General features: G+C 50.9%; 1 protein-coding gene across 1 annotated transcript in view; it reads left to right on the top strand.

Moving 5' to 3' along the window:
* The window catches only part of NTN3 (netrin 3), a 94871-nt gene that overhangs the window by 36807 nt on the left and 40817 nt on the right, over positions 1–17247 (top strand). The window contains exon 3 of the mRNA XM_030545676.1: positions 4976–5164. Within this exon, the coding sequence (XP_030401536.1) occupies positions 4976–5164 (189 nt within the window). The remainder of the gene's footprint in view (positions 1–4975; positions 5165–17247) is intronic.

Below are 17247 nucleotides of genomic sequence, written 5' to 3'. Positions count from 1 at the left end.
TCACTCGCTCCAAGTCTTCAGCGGCACTCAAGGGCCCACCACTGAAATGCCGCCGAAGACCCAGAGCGCCGCTGGGTGAGTAAAAATTAGAAAGGTGCCAGCGTGGGGCCCGATTCTAGGGAATCGGGCAAATTGGCCTAAAGCTGGCCCTGCGCGAGAGGACAGGTTGCTTCTTCAACAGCAATGCTGGATCTCAGCCCGAGTCAGATGTTCAGTTTAGAGCAGCCCCCAGAGCCTTCGGAGCCCAGTTCTCCTTTCATACTGATTTGCCACCACTGCAACTCTGCTGACTTCCACAGCATCCCTCCCGTTTATTGGCTTGACCCAAAACTCCTTGCAGTCGGTGAGAGGCCTCGTGCTGACTGCAGCGGGTTTTGGATCAGGCCTGGACAACGGTGAGAGGGAGGGAGAGAAGAATCAGGCCCTTCTGAAGCTGAAGAATCAGGACCTGCACCTGTAGCCCCTGGGTGCAGTCTCATTGATGTTAATGGGCTTCCTTCCCACTTGCCAGAAACTGGGAGATGCTGTGCGCCCTCCTAACACCTATTGCTTGTCCAGCCACGGAGCTCAGAGCACTTGGCAAAGGAGGCAAGAATCAGTGTCCCTATTTCACAGACAAGATGCTGGGACTCACCCACCAGCTGAGCCAGAAAAGAAGCAAGGTTTGCTGAGCCCCACTGCAGCACCCTGCCTGCTGCCTCTGGGTGAGTTGGAGCACTCAGTGCCCTGCAGAATCAAGACCAGTGTGGAAGCGCTGCAGGAAGGAGCCCTCACATGGGACTAAGCCCTTGAGAGCTGCTTTCTCTTGAGAGTGCCATTAGGCTGGAATGCTGTAAGAACGGCTTTGTTCCCTCTTCTGCCACTTCTCTCCTGGTCCTGGCCCAGAAGGTGGAAATGCAAAAGCCCAGCAAATGCACAAAGGAAAAATCACAACAGTATCCCCCACTTGTGTGGTGTCATCACATGCTTTTCTTAAAGCCCCAGCTCCTGAAATCATGTGCTTATGTGAGACTCTTGCCTTTGGTTTAAAACAAAAGTAAGTTTCTGTCCCTCATGATTGTGGAGCAAATATGAGCTCTAATGGCTCAAAACCCAAGAGTCAACCCAAAAGCTATGATTTTTAAACCAATCTCATAATTTTTGGGGGTGCTGACTTGTGATTTTTGAAACTTTGGGACTGGCAAATACTGCAACCGGGGGCAGAAAAATGTCACTGAGATTTTTCCCATTTCCAGAAAGGCTCTCGGTGTACTGAGGTCTGGTTTGGGGAGGAGGCACAGGGTGGTTCAGATCCCCGTTTCCCACCCCTACCATTCAACAGTGTCTCTCCACCTCTGAGGCTGGGCCTGAAAGCAGCAGACAAGGGAGAGGGGCCTTGACAATAGGCAGCAGGCAGCTGTTTGACCTTGAGGGGTTAACTCTCCCCAGCTCTCTTCTGTCAGCTTCTGCAAAGGATTGAAGCTGGGAGCTGGTGGGGAGGGGGATAGGAGAGGAAATTTCACACAATGACAAGCAGGCCCAGCAGTTAAATCTTGGGCTGACATGTTAATGAATTTCACAGTATGCCTGGAAAAACTCTCACCCAGCCTCAATTTCCCAGAGAAGCGGGGGAGGGAGAGGGCGAGGGCGCTGGGTTTCGCCAAAGGAAATCTTGTTCCCATTATCTTTTTGCGAGAGTGTTAAACAGGAACTGGCAGCACTTTTTCCTTTTTATCTCACACACGTGGATTTGAAATCCCCCCTCCCCCCTTTTGGGTTCCTGCGGCTAATAAAAAATAAAGGGTATGTGTGTGGTGTGGGGGGCGAGATCTAAAATAAAACGAGTTTAGCAGCTCTCTCCTCTGCTGCAGTCTGGCTAGCAGATTGGAGACCAGGCCCTTCCTCTCCACCACAGCACCTTGGCCACAGCTGGCACTGGTCATACTCCCTAATGGGCCTGGCACTGCACAACAACAGACGGAGCTTTGCTGTTCCACCCCCACACCCACAACCCAGTGCAAGGTGGGTGGTCCTTTTAAAGGGCCAGACTGGGGGGTGTTGGGGAAAGGGGCTGTGGGGACAGGCCAGGAAGCAACAAACATAGAGACCTAACTCCCCTTACACTTCAGGTGCCCAATCCTGTCCCCATAACAGCAGTAGCAAACCCCCTATTGCCTTTAATAGGGCAGAGCCTAAGGGAGTGGGGTGCTTCCATGGCTTTTTTTCACAGAAAAGGCTCTTCTGGACTTATGGTGACATAGATCTGGTGACGTGGCAAGGATGGTGTGTGCAGCCCAGAATGAATCCCACTCTGCCTGTGCCCCCAGGAGAGGCAGCGGGGAAGGCTTACCGCTCATGGCCATGGGCAGATAGGCTGGTCAGAAAGGTGGGGCATGCCTCTCAAAGTGAAAGCTGCCAGGGAAGGCTGCAGTTAGGCAGTAAAATCTGGTCTCCATTCTCTGACACTGACTCACTGGGTGGCCTTGGGTAAGCCACTTATACCCAGAACCACAAAGTGCCTAACTCCACCAATTCCAATGGGAATTAGGAGCCTAAATGCCTTTGAGGCGCTGGGCTTTAGCCTCTCCATGCCACAGTTTCCCCATCTCTACAATGGGGATAATAATAATGACTTCCTGGGGGGTTATGAGTCTCAAGTAATCAGCAATACAGGCCTCTGTGTAGCCCTCTGTAACAGGCAGGTCAGAGCCACAAGCCATGTGAGCAAGGGGCACACAGGGGATGGCAAGTGGCTCAGTGCTGGGGCCCGGTTCTCCCAATCTGTCCCAGAAGCACACTGTGTGCTGCCACTGAGATGCTGGGTGCAAAGCAGAGTCAGCCTTCTGTTCTGGGGTAGCTCTGTGCCAGGGGCAACTGCCATCTGTTGGCAGCAAGGGGGGAGAGGCTGTGGCAGCAGGATGGCAGGTGCCCAGCTGGCCTTTCCGCTGGCTGTCTCTTCTAACCATCCACTTTGCACTTGTCTGTGATTTATGGCAGAACTGGCCTCCCGCCCCCCTCTTCCACATGCCCCAGCTCCTCAGCAGCGACCTCCCCAGCACCCAGCCCAGCAGGGCATAGAGAATATTACACATCTGGAGAACACATGGAGGCAAGCTGCTTGTTCCCCTCCCCCATCTCCTCAGCCATCCCGTCAGCAGCAAAGCATGAGCCAGTCAATGGGCAGTGAGACAATGATCACGGCTCCTTGGAGGGAACTATACTAGACAACAGGCACTGGGCAGCTGCCTTCTTCTGAACCCTCTTCCCCTCTGCCTGCTGCATAGTCCTTTGTCTGCCAGCACTGCCCTGCCCTCCCCTAGCTCCTCAGAGGCCTTCTGGGTTGATTGTTCACCTCTTCCTCCTCCCCCCACCCCCACACAAGTGGAGACAAGTTCCTGTGGGGAGCCTGTTTATGGGGGTGTGATGAGGGCTGGCACCTGTTCCTTCCACCCCATGGAGGGGACTTGGGCGAGATTTAGCAGCCACCGGAGAGGGGTTCCTCCCTTTCTCTTCTCTCTGGATTCAAGCTCCATTAGCCAAGGTTCATTGGAGAAAGGTGGGCGGGATGGGGGTGAAGGGAGGCTGGGAAGGGTTAATTTGGTATGGGGCACCAGAGATTTTAAGATTTTGGCTGGATCTCTATGGTGGTGGTTGTTATTTGTATTGTGATAACACCCAGGAACCCTAGTTTGGACTAGGCCCCCTTGTGCTAGGCGCTGAACGAGCACAGGACATAAAGACAGTCCCTGCCTTGTATAAGAATACACCAAACTGTCAGAGGAAAGTCTAAGGCAGTCTAGACTGGTGTAGTCTGCAGTGCCTCCTGCCCCTCAGCATGGGCATAGTTGTACCAACCTAGATGCCCTCCCGGCTCCCTGAGATCTCCTCTGCCCTTAGCCTCAAATCTCGATCCTGCTCTGGCTGAAGTCCATGGCACAGCTCCCATTGACATTTGTGGTGCACAGAGAGATGCCCTCTCCCCCTGTACCACCCAGTGTGTCTCTCCTCCTTCCCTCCTCTTTTCCCGTCACTTCTGCGCTTGGTCCACTGCGCCTAAGCAGGTCTCAGCTGATGGAGCTCAGATACGCTGGATGGAAGATCTGGAGCAACAAAAATAACTAACAGGAGGGTAGATGAATATCTGGGTACTCCTGGCTGTAACTTACACCCCCTGATTTCTTGGTATGTAAATTACATTGATTTAGACTCCCTGGCACTGTGGTGAATGGGTGTACAATACATCCAGGGAGTCAGCGTGGGACCTACAACACCTTACCTGCAATCCCCTCTGAGTGTGCGTCTGTTCTCTGCAGCGAAGGGGGAAAGCCAAAGGTTCAGCACCTCCCTCTGGTTTGCAAAATGGGAGGGTGGTCTCATGAGAACAGGTTTTCTCATGGGATTTCTGGCTTCTCCAGATTCTGTTCACAGCTGTGGCCTGCAAGGGCACAGATAAGAGCAAAAGGAAAAATAGTGTGTGAGTGTGAGTGATGTAGCAGAAGTTTCCAAATGTTTGTTTCCAAGTTAAGGGTGAAGGCTCAGATTGATTTGATCTGAACCAGTTGTTCCAGCCTTACTCACTGATCTGTAGCCAATCAACCTACTTCCATTCTGCTCCTGCCTGCATTGCACACACAGGATGCCTAGGAGATGCAGGCGCCGTGCTTTCGGCTCCTTGGCCCATTCAGTCCTTGGCCTCTCAGCTAAGACTGACCCCACTTACCTTGCCAGGGGATTGCACCACCTGAGTACAAGAGCTTGAATTGGGCCTCCCTTTCAAGGCGTCTGCTGACATTCTGTGTTGGGTGGTTCACTCCGGCGTCCTCTGGCTTAGTGCCTTGAGTTGAAATTTTGCCAGTGGCTCTGAGTCTGCAGCCTGGCTGAGGCAATCTTCTGAGTGGATCTGGCCCTGGGGTTGGAGGCTGGGTGAGTGGACTCTTCTCTGGCTCCTGAGCCCTTTTTTCACCTGCTCATCCTCTTCTCCCCTTTCCTCTTGCAGCCTGCAACTGTAACTTGCATGCCCGGCGCTGCCGCTTCAACATGGAGCTGTACAAACTCTCAGGCAGGAAGAGTGGAGGTGTCTGCCTCAACTGTCGCCACAACACGGCCGGCCGGCACTGCCATTACTGCAAAGAGGGGTTCTACCGGGACATGAGCAAATCCATCACGGACCGCAAGGCCTGCAAAGGTAAAGGGATCTGTCAGCATGGGGGACCTGCCCCCCTCAGCCCTCCTCTCCCAGCCCTTTCCTCCTCTGTTGGCTGCACCATTGCCCTGTCTAAGGGAGCATACCTTTTCTCTGCTTAATTCCTTCTGAATGCAGCTATTTGTCCTATATAGCCCCGTAAATCCTGCTGCCCCTGCCTGGTTCTAATCTCCATTCACCAGGACAGTCATCTCCCTCTGGCTGCAGGCTGAGGTCTCTGCTGTTTTCCCACTGAGCTGATGAAGTACAAGGGAGAGCAAAAGGGAGACAAATAACAGGTTGGGCTTGTCTTCCTCCCAGGATTTCACTGATGGGTGCGTGTGAGTCTCAGCTGCCCAGGCAATAAGGATGGAATCCATCTGTCCATCCGTTTAGTCTGTCTTTCTGATGTCTAATGCACCCATCCTTCTATGCACCCATGCATAGACACACATAGATATCTAAAGCCTTGTCTATATTAGAAAACTTGCACCAAGGTAACTAAATTCATTTAATATGGATCTAGTTACACCAGGGCAAACTGTTAATGTAGATACACTTAAAAGGGTGGAAATTACTTTCGACCTGATTTAGATTAATACAGTCAATTATCACATTGGTTTGAGTGCAACTGGTACTGATTTGGGTGTGTCTATTGTAGGGGTTGCACTGGTATAACTAGATCCATTTTAGTTCCCCTGTTGCAAGTTTTCTAATGTAGATTGATTCTAGGACCTGGTGCTTGAGAGGGGCTGTGTGGATGTGTTATTCCTTGACTTTAGCAAAGCTTTTGATATGGTCTCCCACAGTATTCTCGCCAGCAAGTTAAAGAAGTATGGGCTGGACGATTAGACTATAAGGTGGATAGAAAGCTGGCTAGATCGTCGGGCTCAACAGGTAGTGATCAACGGGTCCATGTCTAGTTGGCAGCCGGTTTCAAGTGGAGTGCCCCAAGGGTCAGTCCTGGGTCCGGTTTTGTTCAATATCTTCATTAATGATCTGGAGGATGGCGTGGACTGCACTCTCAGCAAGTTTGCAGATGACACTAAACTTGGAGGAGTGGTAGATACGCTGGAGGGTAGGGATACGATACAGAGGGACCTAGACAAATTAGAGGACTGGGCCAAAAGAAACCTGATGAGGTTCAACAAGGACAAGTGCAGAGTCCTGCACTTAGGACAGAAGAATCCCATTCACTGTTACAGACTAGGGACTGAATGGCTAGGAAGAAGCTCTACAGAAAAGGACCTAGGGGTTATAGTGAACAAGAAGCTGGATATGAGTCAACAGTTTGCCCTTGTTGCCAAGAAGGCTAATGACATTTTGGGCTGTATAAGTAGGAGCATTGCCAGCAGATTGAGGGATGTGATCATTCCCCTCTATTCGACATTGATGAGGCCTCATCTGGAGTACTGTGTCCAGATTTGGGCCCCACATTACAAGAAGGATGTGGAAAAATTGGAAAGAGTCCAGCGGAGGGCAACAAAAATGATTAGGGGGCTGGAGCACATGACTTATGAGGAGAGGCTGAGGGAACTGGGATTGTTTAGTCTGCAGAAAAGAAGAATGAGGGGGGATTTGATAGCTGCTTTCAACTACCTGAAAGGAGGTTCCAAAGAGGATGGATCTAGACTATTCTCAGTGGTAGCAGATGACAGAACAAGGAGTAATGGTTTCAGGCTGCAATGTGGGAGGTTTAGGTTGGATATTAGGAAAAACTTTTTCACTCAGAGAGTGGTGAAGCACTGGAATGGGTTACCTAGGGAGGTGGTGGAATCTCCTTCCTTAGAGGTTTTTAAGGTCAGGCTTGACAAAGCCCTGGCTGGGATGATTTAGTTGGGAATTGGTCCTGCTTTGAGCAGGGGTTGGACTAGATGACCTCCTGAGGTCCCTTCCAACCTTGATATTCTATGATTCCTGTTAACTGACATTAGACTGCTCAGCACCACTGAAAATTGGATCAGATCTGCACTGGTTTCTGCCCACTGTTGGACCTATCCTCCCCCTGGCTTTCGCTCTGGCAAAGCCCTACAGCCAGCTGTTGTCATTCAAACCTGCCTCACAGCACACTTCCTCTGTGACGCAGCATGACCACAGTCCTCCCAAGGAAAGGAGTGCTTCATATAACAGAGCAAGTGACAGTTGTCATCACCTGGGCCACTGCTGAGAACACTATTTACCTGGGATGAAATCCTGCCCCCTCTGATGTTAAGGTGAGTTTGGCCATTGACTTCAATGGAGCCAGGATTTTTCCCCTGGATTGTGTCTAATGGAGACTGTAAGCTTTTTCAAGAAGGGAGTGGGGCTGCCTTGCTGGCATCAAGAAGACATCTCTGCACAAGTTGGAGAGGCTGCTGGGAGCACACAGGCCTTGTCTTGTCTTTCTTTTCTGCTGTGGAATGCTCTTCCACTCACCACAGTGCGAGACAGTGGCCAGTACACACTTCGCAGCTGGCTTTAGGGTTCTCTCAGCTTCCAGTCATGCCGGTGGGAGCCTTTCCGTTGGCTTGTTTGGGGCTGGGTTGGGCCCAGGGGATGGGTGGTTAAAATAAGTCTCCCCATCCCAGCCCCCAGCAAGTTTGTGCACCAATCTAGAACCAACTTCCTCCTTCCCCCCAACAAGAACAGATCCTTTTTGAGGTCTGAGAAAACAGGCCCCTCATTATGGTTCATATTAGTCCTCTGCCACCTTTCTTATGGGTTCTGGAAGCAAACACGCCCAGATACAGAGCCACAAACCAGGCTGGTCACTTAGGATCTCAAGTCTTGTTTCCCATATGTGAGAGATGCAGCATATTTAGAAAAAGCTTTGGATAGACATCCAAGCCAGCATGGCTCCAATGCTCTGAGGTTCACCCTACACAAACTAGTAGTTCCCAGGCTGACGAGAGGTAGCTGGGGAAAGCCAGTTCACCACCTCAAAGGACTCCAGCCTGGGAGGTTGGGATCTTCTCTTCTTCTCCAACCTTGATGCCTGTGCCAGATCATGGCAGGTGACCATCCATATTGGGAAGGACTTCACTCCTGACCCAGTCTTATGATGGGAACATGCTGATGGGCCAGGCAGGCTTGGAGAGGGGATGCAGAGGAACATTTTTCTTATGGGTGTTGCAGAGTCAAAGGAGTGCCAGACCACAAAACGTTGTTTTTATGTAGAACCTACATATAAACAGTGACTGCTAAAGATTTTGGGGAGGAGGGAGCAGTTTTGCAGCAACAGAATAGGTTTAGAACATAGACGTTTGGCCCCTGTTCTTTGGCAGATTAGAACAATTTGAAGGTAGGTAGCTGAGCATGTCGCGTTGTGCTGGGCAAATTGGTAGCCTCTTCATCATCCCTAGAGCATGACGTACAAAAATCCCACCCTGTCCTCGGGAAGTGGTGTGAATGCAGATGCAACATGGAGAGAAAAGTCCCCATTTTAACAAGCACCTCATAAAGTGAAAAGCAGCAGTGGCAGAAAGCGCCACTGAGTCTGGCACTGGCACAGAGAGCCGAGACCTGCTTGCAGCCAGGGCATTAGGAACTGAGAACGAATCGTTTTTAATAAGTGGAGCAGCTGAGTTGGCAAGACCCCCGTGCATGTGTGCCTCACCTCGGAAATCAGCTGTCCTGTGGCTGGGGGATTTCATGGTTGCTCCAGACACCATTGACCTTTTGGTGACTTGGCTTGGAAATGCTCTATGTGGGAGCCAAGTGGGGTATGGTTTATGTTGAGCACCTTGTGCCAGAAGGAAGCTGAGTGTCCTGCTGCAGTGATGGGAGGGAACGTGGTTCATCGGAGCAGGAGCAGTGCCCCAGTGGCTTGTGGTGCACCCCCACTCCATGATGCTGCCAAGGGGCAATTTTCTTCCTCTGGGAGTACTGCAAGGGCCTGAGAGAGCTCTGCATAACAGCTGAGTAGCTAACCCTGGTCTGATGCTCCTGGACCATCAGTGCCCTGCTATCCCAAGGGATGTGGTGTTGCCCAAGCTGGCTGCAGAATCAGGCTGTAGCTCTGAATCCAAACATGGGGCTGAAGGTGCAGGAGACTTGTCACTCTTTGGGGTGGATCTCAGGACCCACTTGGGTGACACTTTTCGTTAAGAGGGAAACCCCTATGTCTGCTTTGTGGGGGATGGGATATATCCCCTTCTGTTGCGCCATTCTCTATTTCCCTCCTCCATCCGAGGGGCTTACAGAAGAGGGGGTGTTTAGATCTCTGCTTTAGGGGCCTTGGCTCCCTGCTGCTCCCCTTCTGCCAACCCCTCTTCATAGGGGTGGGGCAAGGGTCAGTCTTGGCTTGGAACATGCTAACGGCAGTTGCATCTGATGGAGAGACTTGGGATGGAGCAGTGAGGGATGCAAAGGAGGAAAATGTTATCAGCAGAAAAGAAAGAGGAGGAGGAGTAAGGGAGGAGGGCAATGTGGACTATCTGGAAGGTGCACATTTCCAACCTCTACATACAGCCAGTGTCACTCGCAAGGGCCCTGCTGCCAGAGGTCTCCCACCTGTGGTGGGTGTGTGCATAGGATATACACGCCAGGGCAATGGTGCAGGATTCAGGCTGGTACTGAGAGTGGTGATGACCGTGTCTGGATCTTGTTGCATGAGAGCTAGTATGAAAGGGACCCAGTGTCTCTTTCTCATAGATTTTCATTCCAGTGTCTCCAGTTTTGGGATCTAAACCCAGGTTGCATTGTCTCTGTGTTCCTGCCATCTCTAGACACTGCTCATCCTGCCTCTGGGCTTGCTGCCGTATTGGTCAGGCCATATGGTTTCCCAGGAAACAGCTCTGAGTGCAAAGTATTCCCTAAATATTGCAACCCAGCACAAATGCAGAAGGGCAGGCAGCAGACTTGTCAGCCTGTGGTTTCTCGAAAAAGCCCTGAGTCATTTCCTCTGGGGGGTAGGGAGGGGATCTCTAGGAACTGTTGCTGCAACACAATCTCCCCAGCTCCACTATTCTCTCCCACTCCTCTCTCTCTCTCACTCCAGCCCTGTGAAAGTTTTGGTGGTGGCAGTTTGCTGAGGCAGTGCTTTATTCCTGCCTTTGTTTCATCCCTTTGCACACCTACCCTTGATCTGCTCAGTCACTACCCAGGCCACTGCTGCTATGCTTCTGACCAGCTCCAGATACTGCTGTGTCTGCCTCCCACGGTGGCCCACGTTTTGCCGGTTGGCTGTTCAGTTCTGCAGAGGCTAGAAAGCGATGTCCTTAGCCTGCCAAGCCCTCCAGAATGTGACTTCAAGCTCTCTCTCTGCCTGGCTTCCTCAGGCTTCTCTTGCCAATACAGCAGCTCCCCATGCACGGAGGAGCCATTGTATCAGCCACTTGGAGCTCCCTCTGTAGAACTCCCTGCCCAGTGCTGTCCTGGATGCTGTCCACTGCCGACACTGCAGACTTGGGCAATGTTAGCTCAGCACCACAGATACTGGGCCAGATTCTGATCTCTCTTACTCCAGATTTGCACTGTTATGAATCCACTAGGAGAAGAATCAGGCCTTCTCTTGCCTTAATTACAGGATGTCTTTTATAAATAGCTCTTCTTTTCTTATGGGTCAGAGGCTTCTCCCAACTTTTTTGCTACATGCTAGGCTGGAAGTCTTTGGAGTTTAGTTCCAGCTCCAGCTGAGCCATTGAGGTCCTCCAAAAGCCCTCTGTCACTTCTGTGGCTGATCCCAGCCCAAACCAGCAAGAGCAGATGGAACACTAAATTGGAAAAGGTAGAAGCGAGTTAGCCAACTATTTCCAATCTCCATGGTTCCATCTGAGTCTTGCACAGAGAGTTGGGGGAGCTCTGATCTTCTCTGAACCAGTTTGCCCAGCCCTGCTGGAGGTGGCTTGGAGTCATCATAATCTGGCACTGTGGAAGCAGGAACTGTTGTTACCCTGCCTATGTTCTTTGCTGGGGATTTTTAGGTGCCTTCCTTGCAGATGTCCTATTTATCCTATGCACCATACATGTGCACACACAAACAAGCTGCTGTGGGAGCCCGTCAGACAGACAGGAAGACTCTAGACAGTGTGTGTGTGTGCGTGAGTATGAGTATTCAAAGGATCAGGCAATTTATTTCCACACACTGAGTCGTGGGAGGGACTCTGAGCATTTTCTCTGCTGGCCCTCTTTCGGGCATCTTTGTATTTGGAGCTGAGGGCGGAGTAGCATGAGAGGCCCTAGTCTCCTCCAATTAAGTGTGCCAAAGCTTTGACTGCCTAATCCACATGGCAAAAGCAACAGCTTGAAGTCTGTCGGGACAGTCCCTTCTGTTATCCTCACAGAGCGTAACTGCAGAGTATTAAACTGATGAAAAGTGTCTCCATTCAGAGGCAATTCTGCTGTGATTTTACGGCCAAGCTGCAGCCCGTGATGCACAAAGGAAGCCTGCTCGCTTACCCTGTTGCTCCTAGGGACAGATCCTGCAGGGCTCAGTGTGCTGCTGCTGAGGGCCTACAAGCCAGGCAGAAAAGGAGCAGAGGTGGCCTTCTTCCCAGTGGCTTTTGACATTCCCATGTTCCTAGATCCCAGACAGGGATACTGCTCGCTAATTCAGACCTATTGGGAACACCAGGATTCCTTGCTAGGTGAGGAAGTAATAGGAATCTCGAAACAGCTTGGCTGCTGCTGCTGTTCTATGGCAAGGAAGGCTACATTGTTCTAGGAAGAGGAAGGGGATTGAGAGGGAAGAGCTCCAGCATGCAATTCACCAGGAGAGCTCTGCTCAATGACTCTGCACACTCAGCTGAATCTTTAACAGCTGTCCCCTGGGAGGCAAGCACTCCCAGGGGCAGCAGGTTTGTATAATTTTTGGTGGTGCCCAGAACAGGTCCAAGTCTCCTCCCCAATCCCTCCCACACACCTGCCTTGTAAGCCAATATACAGTAACTCCTCACGTAAAGTCGTCCTGGTTAACATTGTTTTGTTGCTATGTTGCTGATCAATTAGAGCAGTGGCTCTCAAACTTTTTTTTCCATGGATCACTTGAAAATTGCTGAGGGTCTTGGCGGACCACTTAATGACCTTTCCAAATGTTGTATGTACCGTTAGCTAACTATTGTAAAGCGCTTTCGATAAAAGTGCTATGTAAAAAAAACCCTAAATAATAATTAACTTTTTTTGTTCTACACATAAAAGCACACAACTCATATTTTAATATCAGTTTAACCTTTCTAATGCGATGGATGTGCCCTCTCTCCCCTGCCACAGCAGCCCCTGAGCTCAGGCTGGAAAAGGCTGGTGTGTCTCTTCCCTGCCACAGCAGACACAGAGTTGAAGCTGGAAAGGAAGGGGGTCTCTCCCCAGCATCCACAGCCCTTAGCCTCTTTCTCTGTCTGCCATAGCCCTGCATGTCCCAAATTCTCCCAACCCCCTCTTCTCACACCACTGCTCCCTCCTACCTACTCCCTATTCCCCCCAAGGCCACCACCTCACCTTACATGTACATCTTCTCCAGGGTCCAGGCACCTAATTAGAGGAGTCATGCCTGCGCGGCTCCACTAATTAGGTGGGTGGCCCTTCATTCTCTCATGTGTGGCCACCCAGGAGTGCACCTTAGAGGGAACTATCCGCTGTGACAAAGTTCCTCCTCTACCTTGGTGGGTCCTGCGCTTATTGGCGGATTTGCTCACCTCAGTGATCTTCCCCTCTTGTGGAACCCACAGTCTGGGTCAGCTCCTCTTGTGTCTGATCAGGAGTTGGGAGGTTTACGGGGGAACCCGGGCCCGCCCTCTACTCTGGGTTCAAGCCCAGGGCCCTGTGGATCGCAGCTGTCTATAGTACCTCCTGTAACAGCTGCATGACAACTACAACTCCCTGGGCTACTTCCCCATGGCCTCCTCCAAACACCTTCTTTAACCTCACCACAGGACCTTCCTCCTGGTGTCTGATAATACTTGTACTCCTCAATCCTCCAGCAGTACAGTCTCTCACTCTCAGCTCCTTGCCCTCTTGCTCCCAGCTCCTCATACACACTCCTTCTCCTCTGGCTCCTCCCTGCCTGATTGGAGTGAGCTCCTTTTTAAACCCAGGTGCCCTGATTAGCCTGCCTTGATTGGCTGCAGGTGTTCTAATCAGCCTGTCTGCCTTAATTGGTTCTAGCAGGTTCCTGATTACTCCAGTGCAGCCCCTGCTCTAGTCACTCAGGGAACAGAAAACTACTCAGCCAGTGACTAGTATATTTGCCCTCTACCAGACTCCTGTACCACACTGGCCTGGGTCTGTCATACCGCGGACCACCTGAATGGAGCTCGTGGACCAGTGGTGGTCCGTGGACCACAGTTTGAGAACCTCTGAATTAGAGAACATGCTCGTTTAAAGTTGTGCTATGCTCCCTCATAGAGTTGTTTGGCAGCCGTCTGCTTTGTCCACAGCTTGCAGAAAGAGCAGCCCATTGGAGCTAGCTGGTGGGGGGTTTGGAACCAGGGTGGGCCAACAGCCCCCCTATCAGCTCCCCTAAGTTCCCTGTGCGGCTGCCGCCCAGTGGGCTATCAATTGCTGAGCAGTTCAGGTGTCCCTCCCACGCACTGCCATGTGCTGTTCTTGCCCTCTGCCTTGGAGCTGCTCCAGGAGCCTCCTGCTTGCTGTGCAGGTAGGGTGACCAGATGTCCCAATTTTATAGGGACAATCCTGATTTTGGGGTCTTTTTCATATATAGGCTCCTATTACCCTCCACCTCCATCCTGATTTTTCACACTTGCTGTCTGGTCACCCTATGTGCAGGTGGGATAGAGGGAATAGGGGTGCTGTTGTCAGGGTGTCCCCCTCCCCTGTTCCTGATCCCCCCATCTCACAGAGCGGGGGGGACACGACAGGGCTCAGAATGGAGGGAGCTGGCTGGCAGCAGCTGATGTCTCGAAGTCTCTCTCACACACAGGGTGTGTGTCTCTGTCTCTCTCTGCCATGCTGTCTTCCTCCCTCCCCCCTCCATTCCTGCTGCTTTATAGAGTGTGAGGCTGCATTAACAACAACGTGTTAACCCTTGAGGGCTCAGCCAAGTGCTAGTTCCTCATTTAGCAGTAAGGCATTCCCTGGGAAATACCCCACCCTGTGACTCCACCACCTCAACCAAGCTTCACAATCATCATTGCTGTGTACAGTTTTAAATTGTTTGTTTAAAACTTATACTGTGTATATATATAAAATATAGTCTTTTGTCTGGCAAAAAAAGTAATAATAATTCCCTGGAACCTAATCTCTCTATTTACATTAATTCTTATGGGGAAATTGGATTTGCTTAATATTGCTTCACTTAAAGTAGCATTTTTCAGGAACATAACTACAAATTAAACGAGGAGTTACTGTATATTTTTTTAAATAATGTAAAAATGTGAGGGCCCTGGAGTGAGACTTGTATTGAGGGATTTGGGTGTGGGAAGGGCTCAGACAGAAGGCTGGGGGGCAGGGGTAAGGGCTGTGGATGAGGGGTTGGGGTTTTGGAGGTGGCTCAGGGCTAGGGCAGAGGGTTGAGATGCAGGGGGTGAGGGCTCTGGGGTGGGACAGGGCTGGGGATGAGGAGTTTGGTGTGCAGACAGGCTGCCCTGGGGCAAGGGCCAGAGAGGAGGATTCCCCCCAGCCCTCACCCTACAGGCAGCATGAGTTCCGGGGGAGGCTCCCCCACTTCCCTCCTGCACCCCACTCAGCTCACACCACTGTCACTGCATGTGCTCCTAGGGCCCCTCTCAGGTACAGGAAGCCCCCTTGTCTCCCCTGGGGTGGGCGCCGGGGGTGGGGGCTGGCATCATATGTGTGCCTCCTCCCCTGCTGCTGCCCCTCACTGTAGCCTCACTGGGGGTGAGGGGTGGGGCTTCCCCTTGTCCAGCGTGGGGTAGGAGCAGTGACTGCAGACTGGGGGGGGCCTGTGCTGGTGGAGGGTCCCACTGGAAAATGACAGGGTCTGAGGGGGAAGGGCAGGCTCAGGGTCAGCCTGCCTTTGCAGTAGGGATCAGGGGGCACTAGGACCCTGCAGCAGCAGTTGATGCAGGGAGGCAGCATGGAGCTGCAGGGGAGAGACAGGAACGTTGTGCTCTGGGGACCCGGGAAGGTGAGCAGGGGCAGCAAGTGGACTCCGGGGGACACTCGGGGGAGGTGCATGGGGGCAGTAGGTGAGGCCGGGGGAGAGACCTGGTCCCAAACACTGGTGGAGCTGGGCTCCTGAGCCCTGAATATTGCTGGATCCCGGACACCATAAGCCCATATAACTTGCCACCTATGCGCAATCCCGGTATGTGCTGCATGCAAAAGGCAGGTGTTTTGCCAGCTACATTTCCTGAAGTGCTAGCAGAATTTGCAAACACCCCTGGAATGTCACAAAGTTAGACAAAGCCAGGGGACACTTGCACCGGGTCATCCTCTGCTGCATTGTCTGTGTCAAGTGGGAGGCTGGTCTTGTGGTAAAGGCGCTCTGCTGTGACCCAGGTGAGCTTGGACCTGTTCCTGGCTCTACCACAGGCACCATGGGCAAGTCACTTCATCTTTCTGCATTTATAAAATAGGGATCATCCTATTTCCTTTCTCCCACTGTGTTCTTATCTTGTCAATTTGACTGGTAAGTTCTCTGTAACCAGAATGATCTATCTGGTTATATAGTGCTCAGCACAGTGAAAGGGCCCTGGAAGTATGATCTTAATACATATAATATGGAGCAATATTTCCACCATATAGGAACTGTAACATCTCTGCCACACCAGCTGCCTGCTAATTCTCATACAGAGCAGCACAGTTAATGAGCCGCTCCAGCTCAGCCTTGTGCTGAAATGGACACGAGAGCAGGAGTACCCAAGATCCTATGGGCTGTATGTTGCTTAGTGCACTAGCAAGGCTGTTTATAAATTACACCCTGTACATGGCCAGGGGAAGGCTTCCAGGTGTCAGGAGGCAGGAGTGACCACGGGGCTAGAATTCCTGATTCGCTGCCATTTCCATTTGCAAGCCAAGCTTTAGGTATGAGTGAAATGAATCAACTCGATGCACTGCGAGAGGAGTTTATATGGCAGCATTTCAACAACTAGCAATAAAGAAAGCCCAAAATAATAATCAGAATAGGACTACGAGCTATTCTAGCAGGCAAAGCTAACTGTGCTAGCTGTGGATGAGAACATGATCCAAGAAATGGTCCATAAAAGCCACAGGAAAGATGATTTTTCAAAGGCTTGTCAAATAGCTAAAGCCCCGAGTGCTCAAACGCTTGCAGAAAAGCAAGGCAATCTCCTTGTAGGTACAACATCTGCAGAGCAAACTGCTTCAGACTGGCAAATGCAGTCAAATGGCAATGGCAGAACAGTAGCTTTTTAGTTGGGATACTGGAGCACAACTAGTGTTATTCCAGGGAAAATATAGAACAAGCTCACTAAGGAAACTGTACAGATATCTGAAGCAAAGCTTGTTTCTTATTCAGGACAGGATAGTCCAGTGTAAAGGCAAGTAGCCATCACAATTGGTTTTAAAAACCATTACTATTAATAACTGTCCAAATATGAAATGGGCCTGCACTACCTGTGTTAGGACTTAACGCCTGCCAAACTTTGAAGATCTTTAAGTACCACATACACAGAGCACAGACAGGATCTCAGCAGAATTCCCAAGTGTATTACAGTGTCTAGAATGTTTGGAAGGAGAATTAAGACAGAAAAACTAGTAACTCTAGTAATCCATCCACCAATAGACAATGTAAAAACTGAATTTGGTAGTATAGAAGAGCCTGGAAAACACAGAACAATTACAGGATTAAGTCAGTGATTGTAGGTGAAAAGCCAAACAAACTGTGGCTATGCATTAATCCCTGTAATTTAAATAAAGCCATAAAAGGTGAGTGTTCTCCAGTGAAAAACGTTGAGGAGTAACAACTAAGTTCTCAAACACAAAAAATGCTCAGCATTAGGTGCAAAGATTTGTTTCTTGGCAAGTGAAGCTAGATTAGTTAGTTCTAAGTGAGTGACTTCATACAGTGTTCTGGGCCAGATCCTGACATCCAGCCAAACTGCAGGCAGCACAGCTCAGGTACCATGATGCACCTCTCTGCTCTCCTTTGGTCATGGCACCACCATGTTTAGGGCAGGTTCCCCACACTGAGAGCTGCTCCAACATATGCCAGATGCTTACAGTACCAA

The sequence above is a fragment of the Gopherus evgoodei genome, unplaced genomic scaffold (assembly GCF_007399415.2).
Source record: "Gopherus evgoodei ecotype Sinaloan lineage unplaced genomic scaffold, rGopEvg1_v1.p scaffold_38_arrow_ctg1, whole genome shotgun sequence".
NCBI classification, from domain to species: domain Eukaryota; kingdom Metazoa; phylum Chordata; order Testudines; family Testudinidae; genus Gopherus; species Gopherus evgoodei.
This window is presented reverse-complemented; position numbering and strand designations above follow the sequence as displayed.